This window comes from Brachionichthys hirsutus, chromosome 1 (genome assembly GCF_040956055.1).
Source record: "Brachionichthys hirsutus isolate HB-005 chromosome 1, CSIRO-AGI_Bhir_v1, whole genome shotgun sequence".
Classification (NCBI taxonomy): domain Eukaryota; kingdom Metazoa; phylum Chordata; class Actinopteri; order Lophiiformes; family Brachionichthyidae; genus Brachionichthys; species Brachionichthys hirsutus.
This window is the reverse complement of record NC_090897.1, coordinates 15,254,288-15,273,748: the sequence shown is the minus strand read 5'-3', so window position 1 is coordinate 15,273,748 and position 19,461 is coordinate 15,254,288. Positions and strand designations below refer to the sequence as shown.

Below are 19,461 nucleotides of genomic sequence, written 5' to 3'. Positions count from 1 at the left end.
AATACAAAGTCTAAAATCATATGATCTAAATTTAAGCCCTCAAAATCTCCTAAAGAATCCCAAAAATTGATCAGATTGTAGATTGACACATATAACGTGCCATTAATTTAATTGTCACTTATAATTGTGCTTTGTGGTAAAAAAATAAAAAAATAAAAATAAAACCATTAATCAATACATAAATTATCAACTAATATACAAAGCAAACCACAAAATGAACCACTATATGGCACCATACACTTCTGTGATCAGTTCTTTTACTTCCATACAAACTTGAACCAAACCACAGTGTGCTTAAAACAGAGTCAAGTGATCTTCCTTGTTCCACATGATACTTTGATTGACAGCTTTCAGAAACACCATTTTTGTAATCTGGCAACCAGTCTTCGTTCATTTGAAGCTTATCAAACAGGTTAAAGGTGAAAGACAGCTTGTCTCAACAGATAGACATAACACAGCTGCGATCAAACTTTCTGATATCAGGTATCCATTTGCAATTGTTTAACACCCTTTACTGATCTCGCTGACCTTTCTTGCCGACTTTCTTTTAATTAAACACCAATTAAGAGTCAAAGCCGTTATCATGAAATACGGAGATTCAATGTCGGTGGTGGAACATGCTGAGACACGAAGCTGTCACGGCCAGTGGCAAATATCAGCTCACCATTATCAGACAACACCATTATTATTAGTCTGAGGAGTGCCTCACAGAGTCAGGCTTTAACAGCCAAAGGTATCTAGAAGCTGAAGAACTGGAACAGAATTGTGCCATTAGTTACAGATCACCAGAATTCTCAAGCATGATTGGCTTATTATAAGTAGCTGGAGCTCATGGGTGACGACAGAAGGCATAAGAATTCAGCTGGATGTTTATTCTTTTGGATTTTTAAAGTGTTTGAATAAAACCGGCTCACCAAACATTATGACAGTCCGGTAGACAACCCCAATTATTCCCTTCCCGAAGATGTTACCTGTCACCTGCCAACTCCTCTCTCCCATCCTCCTTTTAGTGGACGACACGTTTGCAGGCTGAATGAAATGGAATGCTTCTCACACAGCAGTATGGACAGTTTGTCAGAAGTCCTCTAAAAAATGGAAAAGAACCAATCATTTCTATCAGGGAGGCATGCTGGCATAACGGCTAGTGCTGCTGCCTCACAGCAACAAGGTTGTGGGTTTTATTATTGTCCGAAAAATTCTTTCATTGATTCTCAACCGCTTTTTCCGCTTTGCGGGTCACGGGAGTTGCTGGAGAGTATACCAGCTCGCTATGGGCGAGAGACAGGGTACCCCCCCGGATGCATCGCAGGGCCACGCAGAGACGATCAACCACTCACACACACACTCACTATGGACTGCAAGTTTTTGGAGGTGGGAAGAAAATGGAAAAACCCCACGCAGACACGAGGAGAACATACAAACTCAGCAAAGATAGGATTTGAACCCGGTAACTGAAAACTCCACCGCCGTGCTGCTAGTGTGGATGTGGGTGTGGGTGGGTGCTTGTCTGACTACCCTGCTTCTCACCCATGCTAGCCCAGATACGGTGCTCCTCTAGCCCATCAAGACCATTGTGCCCAATTACCTCCGTTGAGGATGTAATGTTTTCACCAGCGTTGGTTTATTTGTCTGTTTCTATGTTAGCAAGATAACTCAAAAGGTTATAGATGGATCTTGATGAAATTCAGGAAATGTTGGAAATCTCACCAGGAACAGTTGCTGAAATGTTGGTGATGATCCAGATGAGATCCTTTATTCTTGATCACTGAAATTTCCGGAAACATTGCAGTCAACTGAACTTCACATTTGTTCCTCAATATCTTGGTTGACTATTGATCGGTGTCTATGGAATTTGACGCAGTCATGTAGGGTGGTGACCTCTATCCTACCACCGAATTTCATCTGGATCGGATCCAGAATGAGGTCAGGAAAACATATAACATATTAACATTGAAAACCCAATTTACGGATTCTTATTGTCTCATTTCTAATCCTGTCCAACCTGGTCAGTCCCAAGGAGAACCTCAGCATCTTCATCTCCCCGCCACTACTAGGTCCGCCTCCTGTCTTTTCCTCTCTCCATTGTAGTTTCAGTAGAGTGCATAACCTAAATGTATATGAAAAGAGTTTGGAAATTGGTAAAGTTGGGAAAAGAGTATTACTTTTCTGCCCATTTGTTTGTTTGCTTATATTCCCATTACTCCTTCTGCTGTTTATTTTGTCCTTTGGGTCTCAGCAGTTTTTGAAATACTTAAGCGATTGAGACAATTACAAAAAAAAACAGTCTACAATGGCAAAAGAGAAGAAGTGATACAATTACATATATCCCCAAAGTGTAATTTAAATTGGCCCAAGACAGACGGTGCAAAACAATCTGGATTGCTGTATTCTCCTTTCTCCTTCCCTTGCTTTCATCTCACTAATAAGATGTGAATCTTATCTCGGCTTCAGAGGTTGTCTTTCCCTCTAGAATTAACATGACGGGTGGTAAATGCGCCACTGATTAAGATGCAGACCTTGGCTTTACTGGTAATTGCAATGAGAAAAATATTTTGTTGATCAGCATCTGATGGACTTTATTAGAAATGTTTTGGAGATCTTAAAAAGAGGAGATTATTAAGTGAGGTGGGGAGAGGATTTTGGAGATTAATGTGAGGGAGAACGCATTAGCAATGAGATTAAAAATTACCTGGAACAATGCAGCATTAAATATTTGATGGAATTCACTATTTATGTTTCGTAATTTGGCTTACTTTTGGCAAAAACATTTTAATACATAAAGATGATGAATATGAAAAAAGAGGACCATTTTAACCTGACAACAGTATATCTATAATTAAATGTAAAGATACTCAATACACAGGTTTTTGTCATCATCAAGGCCTAGCAGTCCTTTTAAATTAAATTAAATTAAATGATGATGCTGGATGGATTCTAAGCTTCATTTATACACTGCCATGCATTCAACCTGTCTTCTCCTATTCTGTAGGTGGAAATGCTAAATTGCGCTACCAGATCACATCAGGGAACACAGGAGGGGTGTTTGATGTGGAACCAGAAGTGGGCACTATCTTTATTGCTCAGCCTCTGGACTATGAACAGAACAAAAGGTAGGAACAAGAAAATTTTGTGAGTCACACCTATAGCTTTATAATGTAGTTCAATGCCTTATTCATAGTACAAACTTGCGTAGAAGTGTTGAGAAAATAGTTTTGTCGTTCGAGCGGCTTCATCTACTGGCACCGTGTAGCTGATGGCTGCAAAGTGCCGGTTGTGCCTGACCACAAATTCATCACTTTTAAGTGTGCATTATTGGACTACACGCCAAATTCAAAGAAGTAATCCCATCAGCATTAAAGTAATCCCTGACTGTTTTGACAAATACAAGAATATACCTCTACTACATAAATACATAGACAAAAATATATAATTATTTCTTATAAGATATAAAATCAATTTTGTTTGGGGGCCACCAGGCATTCTGGGTGTGACATCAATTGGTTGCAGCATCCAGCTCACTGCTGTTGTGGAGTATGGCAGTGATCTTTTAGCAGCGATGAGCTGTTGTTAGCTGCTACCTGCACCGATCAGTCACCGCACAGAGACCCACACAAACATCTGCTCCACGGACACAATCACAGGGCGCGCACCGGAGCCGGGCGGACACAAACACACTCACATTCACACACACACACACAGCTGAGGTGTCTATTTTAACACCTCACAAGGACCTTAAAAGCTCATGAGTGACGAGGGAGAACAGGGTGGAAAGACGTGAAATGCATGCCTGATTCTTCTTCAGCTACGGAGGACCAACAGTGACTGCAGTATGTAGGGTTGCCAACCGGCTCTGTGATTGTCTCTCTGTCTTTCTACTGCTGTGTCACTCTCTCTCTCCTTCTTAACTCAACCGGTCAAGACAGATGGCTACCCACTATGAGCTTTAGGTTCTATCCAAGGTTTCTGCCTGTTAAAGGGAAGTTTTTCCTTGCCCCCGCCTCCAAATTGCTTGCTCTTGTGGGTCAAGTTGGGTTCTGTCTTTCCCTGCTACACCTGTGAAGTGCCTCTAGATAACTTTCTGTTATGATCTGGCGCGATAGAAATATAATTGAATTGACCATCCCAAGACCCCACGAAGCAATAATCATATTGTTCAATCAGTATCTTAATATGTTGCACCTCTCAGGTGGATAGATTTTGTTAATCAAGGTCAAATGCTCACTAACAAGGAACACAATTTGAAGGCAAAATATTTTTTCATGAGCACAAAGTCATAGACCTTCCACTTCGACTCATGGCAAATAGCAGCCAAAACCAAAATGTTACATAAATAATTGAATAGTTTATTGGTAATGCCAAAACATGCATCTACCTTTCATCTCACATCTACATATGGAGCTCATGCAGATAGTATAGTGACCCCCACACACTCATATACGGTAGTTCTTATCATGTACAAAACTGAAATGCTGTTATGAAACCCTTCTTACACACCAGTGAATTGTGCTTGGATACAAAGCAAAACAATTATTTCACACACTCATATGATTTTCACGTGTTCTTGTGAAATAGGCTCATAAGTGTGATTTTTTTGGGTTGGCAAATATAATATTCAGCAATAAAAATACAGGAAGAAGACTGAAATACAATTTGTTTTGATGATGGATGATTTAAGAGGATTTAAAATGATTTGACAAATATTCTTATTGAATATATCCTTTGCAAAAGGATTATGAAATCAAAATGGCTATGAATGGTGATTGTATGGAAAATAATTTTTGGGGGTAATAATGGACAACAAATGTAACTTGATGTAGTATGTAAAAGGATATTGAAGAATTCATGTTTTTGCATGTTTTTCTCATCAGCAGATGTGTATTTTTGTATGTGTGGAAATCTCTAGACAATGACTTGAGGTTTTCCGAAATTATTCAATTCTAGAAAATGAGTGATGACATAATGTATGTAAAGCACTGAATTTTTTGTTCTATTTAATCGAGGCATACTAAAACTTTGACTTTTTTTTAAGGTACAAGCTTCATGTCCTGGCTTCAGATGGGAAGTGGGAGGATTACACGGCAGTAACGGTTAACTTGGTCAACAAAAATGACGAAGCTCCAGTATTTACGGTCAACGAATACTACGGCAGCGTCACAGAGGAGCTGGATGGCTCACCAGTGTTTGTGTTACAGGTATGGTTCAGTGGCTCAGAACATAGAAGATACGCTTTTTCAACAATCTTTTTCATCCTCAAACCATGTCTTAGGTTTGTCCATTTTCAACATTGATGATCCAGATCCCCATGTGGATGGTGTTAATCCAATTACGAAGGGAATGAGCCGCTTGGCAGAGGTGTGTGCTCTCCGAGTGCTTTTCTAGTCATTGTACAGCTTTTTATTTACCGGTACAAGACATTTTGGCATCCTCCTCCACTGTCACCATATTTGTTGTTGATGAAACCTTTGACATTTTACTGAAAGACATGTGTTTTCTTAAATAACTGGAGTATTACTGTCAGTACAGAAGTATGTTCAGAATGGGAACTAATCTGGTGAATCGAATTCTACAGGATGCCAATAAGTCGTACAGACAGCATGGCTGATAAATACTGATATTGACAAGAAATAATGGTTGAAATTGGGTTTCTTCACCGCTTCTCAATAGTTCCTAGGAAGAGCAACAGAATATAACTAGAGCAACTGCATGTATTCAACTGTTTGACAGGACCTTTCATCAAAATTCATACAAATGGATGTTTTTGCAGGTTCTTCTCTGCTCACATTGTAGGGTGTCACAGTGGATCTGCACGGCACTATTAGTAAACGGCACAATTGCATTTTAATTTATCTGATACAGGGGAATTGAGTAACATCAATCTGTCCTGCAAACTATTACTGGATTGGATTTGAGAGACTAATCTTTGCTAAATGTTGCATTTAACAAGCATATTTTATTCATTGCTAGAAATTCCATTAATAACTAGAGAAGCACTCAGAGCGCAGACCTCCGCCAACAGTGCATACCCTTATTGATTGGGGTTACACCGTCCACATGGTGATCTGGATCATCATCAAAAGGTTATACATTGTTCTTGGTATCTTTATGCACCAACCATGAAAAGTAAAAGTGAATCGGAGTGCAGTTGTTACTTATTTTTTAATCCGTAAATGGGGTTTTCAATGTTTAAATGTAATATGTTTTCCTGACCTCATTTTGGAAAAGATCCAGAAGACATTTTGCATGATAGTGAATATCGGACCCCTTTATGACTGTGGTGTTTGGTGAGTGACTACTACTGTACTTTCGGCTTGTGCTGTGAGGGGTCGCCACAGAAAATCAACCTTTTCCACATCACCCTGTCCTTTGCATCGTTTTCCCCAACACCAGCCACTCTCATGTCCTCCCTCACTACATCCATGTCTCTTCTCCTGGGTTGACCTCTAGCCCTGTTCCCTGGCAGTTCCATCCTCAGCATCCTCCTACCGATATAGTCCCTGTCTCTCATCTGGACATGTCCAAACCATTGAAGTCTGACCTCTCTGACTTTATCTCCATAACGTCTAACCTTCACTGTCAGTCTTATTGTCTCATTTCTAATCCTTTCTAACCTGGTCACTCCCAAGGAGAACCTCAGCATCTTCATCTCCTCCACTTACCTCTATTCCTTGTAACTTCACTGTTCCCCCTGGGACCATCTCATTTACACACATATACTCTGTTTTACTCCTGCTCACCTTCATTCACTCCTCTCTCTGTTTCTGGTAACATTCCCAACATTTCCTGAAAATGTAATCAAGATCCATCATAGCTTTTTAGGATTTCTTGCTAACATACAAACAAACAAACAAACCAACGGCAGCGAAAACATAACCTCATCGGGGATAATAAGTTACCAATTGGGACACTAAGGTGTGTTTTAAAATACTACTACTGAGAATACTTTAAAAATAAAGGCAATGTGGAGAAACACAATGGAATGCAGTTTGATGTATGGGGATTGTTTCTGTTTTATTTTGAGTTTAGTTTCATTGTGGTTTACATACTTTATTGTCCATGGTCCCCAGGAAGAGTGCCAGATTCCATAGTAGTCCGCATTGGGAAAGTAAATTAAAAAAACATTTGTATGCAGCCCTTCTTTAAATATATTTTAAGAACAGTTAGGGCTGACATGGGCAAACTAAGGCCCGGGGGCCATATACGGCCCGTTAGGCTTTATAATACGGCCCGCCGAACTTGTCCAAATAATATCATTAAGCCCGCGAGTCAAAAGTTTGCCCACCCCTGCCCTATACCCTGGCATACTCCTACTGTGGAGCTGTCCGTGGTGCTGAAAAGCGCTGCTTTTGTTTTTTCGTGTGGGGGGAAGCGTTGTTTCAGGGGTCCCTCCAAAACAAAGCGGCAGCTCCACAGCTCCACAGTAGGAGTACGCCAGGGTATAGGGCAGAGGTGGGCAACCTAAGGCCCGGGGGCCATATACGGCCCGCTAGGCTTTATACCGGTAATACGGCCCGCCGAACTTGTCCAAATAATATAATTAAATAAAATGTTATAATAAACCTCATTCATTTTACCTGCTACCTGTAAAAGGCTATATCCTGGCTTTTACATGTCATTTATATTAGTTCACACAAACACTCCAGCCTGGCCCGGCCCCTCTGTCAAATTTTAGAACCCATTGTGGCCAGCGAGTCAAAACGTTTGCCCACCCCTGAGTTAGGGTCTAACCGTGAGGCAACCCTATACATTTCTGGTGAATAGAACTGCAATTTAACTTATGAGGACTCAACAGCATTTTCACACTGGCATTTAATTTGATGCAAATAAACCATGCCTTTATGAAATATGGGAACACATTTTTTTTGTCTGTATTTTGTTCTTAATAGTAAGTCTGGTGCTTGCTTCCATTTTCACCCATTTAAGAGAACATTTCTTACTGTTTTAAAAGCACACAAGTTAATTTCGGCTCTATATCACACTTCAATTAACGTGCTTAATGGAAACATCTTTGGTCTGACTCTGCACTGGGTGTAATTACTGCTGATGGGTTGAGAATGAGTTTAAGAAGGAGCTTATAGAAGATGACAGACAGGAGAGCTGGGGGTTTGGGTTGAGGAGGTTGGAATGCTGCCAAGTTTACCATTCATAGATATGACGACAGCACAGAGCAGTTGTTAAGTTCTTCCAGTCAACAATTTGACTCCAATTCAGCAACATTTCAGCAATTAAGCGGAATAAAAGAAGTGATTATACGCTCATCCCCATATTTCTGATGTTGCAGGTAATGGCATCTGACCCCGATAAGGATGCTGACCAGGAGGCCCTGCGTTACTCTCTCCACGGCCAAGGTGCTGAAAGTGAATTCATTATTGATGAGGTCACAGGCAAGATCTATGCCCAAAGGACATTGGACCGTGAGGAGCGTGCTGTGTGGCGTTTTGTTGTCTTGGCCACAGACGAGGGTGGTGAAGGTCTGACTGGTTTCACTGACGTCATCATCAACGTTTGGGACATTAATGACAATGCGCCTTTCTTTGTCTGCGCCCCTAGCTGCCATGGAGATGTGATGGAAAACTCAGTAGTGGGGATGTCTGTCATGGAGATGACTGCAACTGACTTGGATGACTCAGCCGTTGGGCAGAACGCGGTGCTCTCTTATAGGATTGTTGGTAGCTTAGATGCCACTAACATTGGGATAGGTTTAGTGCCTACATTCTCAGAGATGTTCACCATCAACTCTACCACAGGCACCATTAGCGTAGCTATGAGCAGCCTGGACAGAGAAGAGTTTGAGTCCTACCTCCTTGTCGTGGAGGCCAGAGATGGGGGTGGGATGACAGGAACGGGAACTGCTACAATTCAAATCAAGGATGTCAATGACCATGCTCCAAGATTCACAGATCACTCTTGCCTGACGAGGGTCTCTGAAAACACAGAGCTCAACGCAGAGGTGGGTCAGGAAGACACCTTTTATTATTGGCTACTGTTATTTTACAGAATCCATATAAGATACTGCAAGTATTACATTTGTTGGTGCATGATGTTGTGTTCCGACTTCTACTACTGTACTTTCATTTGACCCGCGATGGGTCACAGCAAATCTCCACTTCACCCTATCCTCTAGCCCTGTTCCCTGGTAGCTCCATTCTCAGCATCCTTCTACCGATATAGTCCCTGTCTCTCCTCTGGACATGTCCAAACCATCAAAGTCTGGTCTCTCTGACCTTGTCTCCAAAACGTCTAACCTTCACTGTCCCTCTTATTGTCTCATTTCTAATCCTGTCCAACCTGGTCACTCCCAAGGAGAACCTCAGCATCTTCATCTCCTCCACTTCTAGCTCCGCCTCCTGTCTTTTCATCAGAATGTTATGTTCCGACATCTTCTAAAAATAATGACGGATGTCTGTAGTCCATCTTCGTTCACATGTGCTCTGTTCGTCTCGGCTCCACTCGTGTGTTTGAACTGAAAAAATCTATTCGACTTCCGAGGCATTTTAAACTACATTTTTTGTTTGAAAACCGAGTCGTTCGAGAACCGAGATTCTACTGTATATATATATTAAGGCTGTCACAATATCAGATTTTCTCTTCACTATTATCTTGGGCAAAAGTGTCACAATAATGATATTATCACGATATCAACAACAATTTAAATAATAATGGTACAATCATTCAAATTCAAATTCATCTTTAACTTGATTTATGTTGTTTGATTTGTCTCTTTTGACAGATTAATTACACTCAAAATACCTGTCACAGGAGGAATTAAAATAATAGGCGTATAGTAACTGTGCAACTGAATACATAAAGTGCAGTTACAGTTCGTGGTATGAGTCCCTTTGGCATTTTGTGCAAACTGGCGTGTCATCAAACTTCAAAGCTTCCACTTTCAGGAACCCAAAACACTCCCACACCGTTGAGTTGATTTTCTTCGGGTTAGGATAGAATCTCTCGCTGTCGTTATCGGCCAGCGACATGTTTACAATCACTGATAATGTGTGTGTGAGAGAGAGAGAGAGAGTGCAGCTTTTTTTAAAAAGTATTTGTTCAGAACATTTTGACCAAGTAACTTAATGAATGTAAACTCTGTTGTCTGTTCCAATAGGTTCTTGAACTCACTGCAGAGGACAGAGATACTGGGGAAAATGCTCACCTGACATTCAGTGTTGTTGCCGGAGATCAAGAGCAGAAGTTTTACATGGTCAGTCACAAGCAGGAGCAGCGCGGAACGCTGCGGCTTAAGAAACGTCTGGACTATGAACGGCACAGTGAGCAGAAGTTCAACCTCACCCTGAAGGTATGCAGAAACTGCTGAATAGAATGTTTGTAGGACCAAATCTATGTCCATAACAACCTCTATAATTCTGTCTAATAATTGCATAGATGCTTAATTACATTTCATGACCTTGTACTTGTACATGTGTAATGACAATACATTTTAACCTAGCCTAACCAAACTATTGAAGGGAATTCAATTAACTTTCTTTCCCAGTGGTCGGGGGAACGTCTGTGAACTGTATGAAGCAAGTGTGGAGGGTGTATATCCTCCATGCATTCCTCCATTCACAACACCTCATAAGATAACAATTTGCACGTCGCCTTGGAGCCACTGAAGTCCACTAGTGTTATTGGTGGCTAAAGATGCTTGACCAATAAGATGGATGTCTGTACATTCACCTCTTGCCTGTTGTGACTCCTGTTGCAGGTTGAAGACCTGGACTTCTCCAGTCTTCTCCATTGTGTGGTCGAGGTGGAGGACTACAATGATCATGCTCCTGTCTTCATTCCGCACTTTCTCTCTCTTGCCCCTGTACCCGAGGACATCACTGTGGGAACCAGTGTGGCACATTTAGTGGCTAGTGACTCTGATTCAGGCCAGAACCGTGACATCACCTACAGCCTATCGAAGGACTCAGATCCTGAGAGCCTATTTACCATTGACCAGTCTGGATTAATTTCTGTGACCAGACCTCTTGATCGGGAGAGGATACCTCAGCATCACTTGGTTGTCATAGCAACTGATCACGGGAATCCACCACTAACAGGCAGTGCCACAGTCCAGCTGCCTCTGTTGGATGTAAATGATAACGGACCAGCGTTTGAGGCATCTTATTCCCCAATAGTATTTGAGAACATGGCCGGACCACAGGTATACATGACCAGTTTTGATATGAATTCAACATGCAACTGTATATAAAATTAATAGCATGATCTTTTAATAGTAGTAGTGTGATGAATAAGAATAATCATTTTGAGTTCAATTTGAGGAGGCCATAACCACCAATGTGCTCTCTTTGTGTTTAGGTCGTAAAGTTGAACCAAACATCATCCCTTCTAAGGGCTGTGGACCCGGACTCTCCAGAGAATGGCCCACCCTTCTCTTTCACTGTCCCTGCCGAATATCGCCATAGCAATGACTTCTACCTCCAGGATAACCTAAATGGCACAGCAACACTAACAGCCTTAAGGATGTTTGACCGTGAGCGCAAGAAAGAATTCCTTATTCCTGTAATTATGAGTGACAGTGGCCATCCAGCCAAAACGGTGACGAGCACCCTGACTGTGACCATTGGTGACCAAAATGATCATGCACATGTGGAAGGCGAGAAGGACATTTTCATCTACAGTCACAGAGGTGAGAGAATCACCTCTGTCATCAGAATGTTGTGCTGAGGTTTAAAAAAATATATAGTGATGAAGCTCTGGACTTTATACTATTTTTTCAAGCATATTGCTTTCAAAGGTAGTTTTCTGTCTGTATGAAGCAATTAACAGACTCAGAGTATTATTGTTGTGTTTTCCAATGGGTGCATTGGTGCCATGAAGGTCAGTGAAGTCTTGCTACCTATGAATTCCTTGTCTTGCTTGGTAGCAACGTGGCTGGTCGGTGAGCCCTTGGTTTCAATGACATTTGTTGCAATGTCATCACAGTGTTTTGACAGGATAACCATAAAATCACATTGTTTTCATGATCCACTGACAAATTACAACAATTGGATTTTGTTTTTTTCATGTTCCATACAAGATAATGTAAAAAAATCCATACTGTATTATTAGCTGTGAATTTCTGAAATCTGACTTTTCTTCTCACTTTCTGGCAGAGTGAAGCAATGTGATAAAATTCAACATGTCAAGGACAGCCTTAAAATTTAAATTATGAAGGATACCCTCAGAATAATTCCCAAATGGTTCTGAAGGAGCCAGGAAAGAGACAGAAGCAACCATCCTCCCTTCATGATTAAAATCATTGCGTATTGCATACGGTGTTAAATCTCCCTTTTCAATGTCACTACAATCTGAAATGAAGTGGTGAATGAATGTGTTTGTTCAGATATTTCTCTTTTTTTAATGTATTTTTGTCATTGTTGATGCCATTTGCATTTAGGGCATATTTTTATTTATAATTTCCATGGCTCTGGGGCTTGATGCGTTATGCAAATATTTGATGCATAGCTCATGTGTGTGAAGTAAATGCCCTTTTTAAATCCCTCCCACTCTATCTCACAATCTTTATGTCTATCTCAATCACCCCAACTGGTCAAAAGTGAGGACCACCCCCATTGGATCTGCTTGAGGTTCCCGACTGTTAAAAGGCGGTTTTTCCTCAACACTTTTCCAAGTGCTTTGACGTGAGGAACTGTTGGGTCTCTGTAGAATTAAGCATTGGTCTTCACCAGCTTGTCTTGAAAAGTGGCTTGAAATACTTATGCCAATGGAAACTTGTTTACACTATATAGATAAATCAGTTTGAAATGAACTGAACTGAATTCAATTAAATCGTTAACTCAGAGTCAAATGCTTTCTGTCACTAGGTCGCATGCTCACTACCGTGCTTGGAAAGGTTTACTGTCCTGACCCTGATGACTGGGACAACAAGACGTACGTTTTTGAAGGACATGTACCCAGGTAAATAAATGAAGCTTATACATTTTTCTTTAAGACATAATGACTGTATGATGTTAGTAAATGAAAGCACTCCGTAAACCAGACAAGCATATTCTTATTTGTTCATATAACAATATACAGTACCAAAGTTACGGACAGTTTCTCATGTCTGTCCAAATGTTTGTCTGGTACTTCATATGATTTTTTTTTTTTTTATCTATTATTATTTTGTCCTTAAGTTGTAAAGCAGCAGGTCTTTGAGCATGGACAAGGTGAAGCTCTTTCTCCTTCACTTCACTTCAGTTCTACTGACAGTATTAAACTACACTGCCTGGCAAAAAAAAAAATGTTGCCGCCTAGATTTAACTAAGCAAATAGGTGCAAGCCTCCTATTGGATAATTATTGCATGGGGAGTTATCTTTCAGTTGGCAACAAGTTACTTAACCCCTGCTGATGCATCAAGTAACTTCTCATTTCTTAAACAACCGTAGTGAAAGACACCACTGTCGTCGTGGAAAGATTTCATGCCAAATCATTGGCATTCATCAGGCAGAGAAAACATCTAAGGAGCTTGCAGAAACTAGCCAAATTGGGTTAAGAACTGTCCAACTCATTATTAAAAACTGGAAGGATGGTGGTGAAAAAAAACCCCTGAATGATCTTGGATCACTTAAATGTTTGGCAAAATCAAATTGTAGAAAAGCAGCACAAGAACTCTGGCGTATGTTTAATAGTTAAAGTAAGAACATTTCCACACGTATACGGTACTGGAAAGGGAGCTCAAGGGAATTGGGCTTGAACAGCTGTGCAGCCTCAAGAAAACCACTAATCAGTAAGGATAACCGGGAAAAAAATGATTGGACTCTGGAGGAACGGAAGAAGGTCATGTGGTCTGATGAGTCCAGATTTACCCTTTTCCAGAGTGGTGGGTGCATCAGGGTAAGAAGAGGGGCAGGTGGTGATGCACCCATCATGCCTAGTGTTAACTGTACAAGCCTGTGGGGCAGTGCTATGATCTAGGGTTGCTGCATTTGGTCAGGTTGAGGTTCAGCAACATTGTTTGTACCCTAAGATTGAGGTCAGCTGACGACCTGAATATACTGAATGACCACGTTATTCCATCAATAAATGTTTTTCTTGCCTAATGGCACAGGTATATTCTAAGATAACAATGCCAGGATTCGATGAGCTCAAAATGTGAAAGACTGTTTCAGGGAGCATAACGCATCTTTTCACGCGTGGATTGACCAACAGAGAGTCCAGACCTTAACCCCATTGAGAATTTTTGGGATGTGCTAGAGAAGACTTTGCACAGTGTTCATACTCTCCCATCATCAATACAAGATCTCGGTGAAAAATGAATGCAACACTGGATGGAAATAAATCTTGTGAAATTGCAGAAAGCTATCGAAACAATGGCCAAATAAATGCGTGCTGTAATCAAAGCTAAAGCCTTGACATACATTCATTCCTCTACTAAACTCAAATTGCTCAAATTCCAATATAAAATAACTGAAAACTATTTAATTCATTCCGTCCATCTAAAAACACTCAAATCAACGCTAATAATGCTTTGTGTTCTTGATAGCATCCTTCTGTTTGAAAATTGTAGATATCATCGATGTACACACTAGTACTGGCGTGTCCCATCACTTACGGACACCAGAGCCACGCTTATCTATAATTTCAATGATCAAGTTTCCAAAATATTGAGAGGTCAAAAAGCTTTAGAATCATAATTCATCTCTCAGTAACAGGACTTCACAGGACATGCATGACTTAAATTGTCTCCTTTTCTATTATTTTCAAAGCAGGTGTAAAACTGCTGGCGGAGCATCGCGTGATGACCACCATGTTTAACTGCTTTAAACCGGACCCTTTTTAACCCTTTCTATTTCTCTATATTACTGTCTGTCTGCACATCTGTAAACTCATACTATCTTCTCAATGTGAACTTGACCTTGAATATCTCAGCGGCAGGAATAAAGAAATGTCAAGATTCATTCATTCATTCATTTATTTGATAGGAACAGTGCACATTAATGAACATCAATACAGATGAATCTAATAGATGTACATATGCCGGATTTTAGCAGAAATGCAAATTTACATCCGCAGTCCCTAGGCAGGTAAACGAAAGACACAAAACAAGACTTAAAAAAGAACAAGAGATTACAATAAAAACACGGTGCAGTACAGTAAATTAAGATGAACTTATGAGAATTTAAAGACTCATTTTGTCCACTGTAAATACTGACATGCATGAGGCTAACAAAATAGGCCGATACTACTGTAAAAAAATGTGGGCAGTGAGGCTGTAGTTCAAGAAAGGCATGAAAAACGTGTATGGAAACAAAACCGAAGAACACCTCTGAGTACAATGTTACCTTCATTTTTGTACATTTCCACGACCTCCTCCTCTCACTGTTTAATTATGTGTTGTTGTAACTTCTGAAACGTTTAAATTTATTCTTAACAGATAGACCATTTAATCACATACAGATCAATTTATGCACAAAAAGGCAACAGACTGTAGTTGGAACTTTAGTCCTAATGATGCGTTTGCCCGGCCCCAACAACTCACATACTGATTATTTATCCAACATTTGTCTAGTAGGATCAAATGAATGAACTAACTGCATTTTTATATCTAAAAGGTCAAAGGTCAGCGTCACATCTCGGGACATGATGTTCGTTGTGTTGCTGTGTGACGAACCTCTCTACCTGTCCTCTCTAATGTCGTCTCTAAATGAAGACGTGATTCTCAGCAGAAATTAAAGAGAGCAAGATGCTATTTTTGGTTCAGTTTCGTCACTAACTAACCATGAGGTGGCGATTCTAGGTGGAAATACACACAGTGTATTATTACGCAACACCAGAACGCGCCGTTGAGTTACTTACTTATAAGACAATAGAGTTTCTCTGCTTGGTTTTCGATCTGTCTCACTGACAGGTCTCCATGTATTTTGTTTTCCCCTCAGTTACTTCATCCTGAACAAGCGAACGGGTTTTCTTATCATCAAGGAGAACGCCCCACCAGGGACCTACAAGTTCCAGGTCCGTGTGTCTGATGGAGTTTGGCCAGATGCCATCTCGACTGTCACCGTGCACGTCAGGGACCTGCGAGACGAGGCCATCTACAAGTCAGGGTCCCTCCGTCTGGCAGGTAGGATTTACCCCCCCAGAAATGACATGCGATTATGTGGCTACAGAGTCATATTTGGTTGCAGCTCTGTTTCCGACAGGACGCTGGCGTTCAAAGTCTCAATCGTAGTTTGGTTCTCGCTGTAACACAGGATCAAGGGAACAATCTTTCTCCTCATTCAGACAAACACCGACTCTATTTTAATATAATTTCCACTTCCTTTGTTTGAGTTGCAATTTTATATCATCTTGGTTTTTTTTTCACCTTTCTGTAACTCAAAAGGTTGCAGACAGATCTTGATCAAATTTTCAGGGAATGAATGTTGGGAATGTTTTCAGGAACATTGGTGATGATCCGGAAGAGAACCTGGATTCTGCATCACTTTGACATTTTTGTTACCATTGCAGTCAATGAAGCTTCAAAATATGCTCCTTAATATCTCGGTGTATATTGATTGGCCTGCAGTACATTCAATATTAGAGATATAGATTTCTAACAAGCATCGTCTTATAGCTTAGGTAATTCCACATCGGAACATGTCAACGGGTTTGCTCTGTCTTTAATACCTGAGGAGACAGATCCAGTTGAAATCGGGGTAAGTTCTCACAACAAAACAATTTCTCTCTGACTCCCTCCACAAAGCAGATTCTGTTTCTGCTGCCTTTATTAGTAGTGAGCAAACGGATCTGTTGCATCTTCAAAAGCTCTGGATCCAGATCCAGAAGTGTGCTTTTTGTAAATAACTTATAAACTAATGATGATATCAAATATAATCCAGTTTTCATGTTTACGGAATCTAAAAATATAGATAAAATAAATGTAGGCCAATAATTTTTGGTTTAAATGACATTACAGTGGGACTGAGGTGCTTGGCGGAGGTCTGCGCTCACTGAGCTTTTCTAGTTGCATTTGTAGAGAACCCATGATTCAGGCACATTTCAACGTGCTGTCCCTGTGATCAATGGCCAGCTATCAAAAGTCCATTTTGTGATTGGATGATGAAAATTTTCCTAATCTTTATTTTATTTTTTAAAGTGTGAGAATGCCATGCTGAACGTGGTCGTCTTTTCAATAACTCCAGTCATGGATAATGAATGATTACTCTTTACTCTCGTTGTCTGCAGTGTTTCAAAGGGCTGCATTATGAATCTCTCCCCTGGCTCATGGATTCCAGCAGCTGCTGGTGCACACAGAGAAAACACTGTTTCCATTACATACCCGGGTAAAAATAATTAGCTGGGAGGGTTGGCTCAGCCAGCACCTTCTCCTCACATTCCAACAGCGGCCATCATTACCTGATGTACACAGCGCATTGGCTGTCTGCTCAGAATTACATTCGCTTTAGAGCAGACTTTAGCATTGCATGGCCCCAGGGCCGCATACAGCCCTTTGGATGACTCTGACCGGCCCCTTTAAGGTTAATTGGAAATGTCTAAATAAACACATTTTCTAATTTTACCTCATGCATGGACTAAAACTGCATTCAGTAACAGTTCAATATGAGCACAAAGATAATATTGTGATGTCTTTAGGATGCTAAGAACCTTCACACAACGTTCCAACAGTACCGGTCACAAATGGTTAAACGTTCACATTTATTTTACCATTATTTTGAGGAATGTCACTGAATAAATGTCATTTTTTGTAAGGCAAACTCAATTTGTCATTGCTTAATTATAACATATACTCTTACAAGCTTGTCAAAACAATGCTATTTACTGCTTTCGTGATAAAGAAATAGAATTAATATTATACAGAATTGAGTTCAGTCTTTTGGTCCGGCTTTCTAGAATATTTTATTTTCTGTTTCTCATGTGGCCCCATGGAAAAAATAATTGCCCACCCCTGCTTTAGAGGAATGGGACATGGCTGAAGTGATTTTATGATGTCAGAGATATTGAAATAGAAGCAGAGGATGAGGCCAGGGTGTGTGCTCTAACAATGGAAAGAGTGTCGAGAGAGCAAGAAAGGAGACAATGGAACAGGAAGCCAAGCCTCAAACATAAATTAATTAATCAGCACCAAACCCTGGGATGTTATAGTGATTAACAGCTGATGCTCACATTAATATAATAAGTAATGCAAATTAATCCATCTGAAAAATATGGACCAACAAACGTGTGTGACATAAATGGAAAGTATGAAACAGAAAGCTCCCATTTTTAGGGTTTGTATTTCTGATTGAATCTTGTTCATTTGGACTAAAGGTTAGGTTTGTCAACAGCCCATCCCTGTGGGGCGGCCACTTGATTGAGAATGTGGGTACATTGTCATCAAAGGGCATTTAGCCGCAGGGTGTATTGATTTAATATCCCCTGGCTGGAGAACTGGTGTCAGCCGCTCTCATTATTTTAACCTGGAGTTAAGAAATGGAGGGAATCCACCGAACATGCAAGCTCCAGCGTTCAACAAAGCAGAACATGAAGGATTAATGGTTTGGAGATTATCTTGTTTGTGTGTCTCAGTGTGAGAGACAGATACGAAACAGAAGCCATTTCCAGAGTCTGATTTTAGCGACGTGGATCTTTGGCGTAAACAGTCTCATCGATTTTCTGTCCCGGGGACGATGAAAATATGCTACTTATTACGTCACTTTTGTTGTGGCGGCGAGTGCGTGTGAGAACGCCACCCTGGGAACTTCACCCAGAGATTCACTGGTTTCAAAAGAGACGTGGTTCCGGGTGCAAAGAGAAACAATCAAGCGTTTGTCCGAAATATGATTAAAAGAATACCTTATCAGTGCTGGATGCTACAGGTGGGCCAAATGCTACGGAGGTGTGGTTCTAATGGAAACCAAAACTCAACCAATAATAAGACAAACATAGTAAAGTCAAGCCAGGAAACGCCACCGCCCAGCCGCTGGCACCGCCACGAGCCGCCAGCAACTGAAGAGGAAGATACACAAAGTAGTGGGTAGTTACACAACACAGACAAAACAGTCAAACCAGCTAAACAAATTACAAAACCGATAAGCATTAAACTACTGAGAACACATGAACCAATAAGCAAAAATTATCTTAGACAAATAACACAAATAATAGAAAGAAAAACGATGCAATGAATGAATTCTTAAAAGCCCCACAGTCGCTTAAATCATTGGGTTTAAACCCAATTAAGAAAACATGTGGCCTTAATCCCAGGGCGATGCGTAGTCCAGCATGAAGCAGCAAGCAGCGGAACGCAGAACAGCCATGCGGAGTGAAAGCTTCACAAAAAATACTTTACTCATAAATAGAACAGGTGAACACAGAAAGAGAAAACGCGAACTCACTCCACAAAAGAACTAAATACAACCAAAACAAAATCCTAAATACCGAGCTCTACATGGAAAAAGAGGAAAAAGCAAAACACTGCCAAAGCCAAAAATATCCAATTTATACAAGAGGAGCAAAAACACGCTGCAGATACACAGACAGGCAAGGTAGACACACGA

The 19,461-nt window shown here is 40.6% G+C and overlaps 1 protein-coding gene across 1 annotated transcript in view; it reads left to right on the top strand.

Moving 5' to 3' along the window:
- Positions 1-19,461, top strand: part of si:ch211-186j3.6 (neural-cadherin) — a 204,064-nt gene that overhangs the window by 96,846 nt on the left and 87,757 nt on the right. Inside the window, exons 17-24 of the mRNA XM_068760999.1 lie at positions 2,990-3,110; positions 5,030-5,192; positions 8,279-8,947; positions 10,103-10,294; positions 10,703-11,146; positions 11,302-11,632; positions 12,810-12,903; positions 15,865-16,049. Coding sequence (XP_068617100.1) covers positions 2,990-3,110; positions 5,030-5,192; positions 8,279-8,947; positions 10,103-10,294; positions 10,703-11,146; positions 11,302-11,632; positions 12,810-12,903; positions 15,865-16,049 — 2,199 coding nt within the window. The remainder of the gene's footprint in view (positions 1-2,989; positions 3,111-5,029; positions 5,193-8,278; positions 8,948-10,102; positions 10,295-10,702; positions 11,147-11,301; positions 11,633-12,809; positions 12,904-15,864; positions 16,050-19,461) is intronic.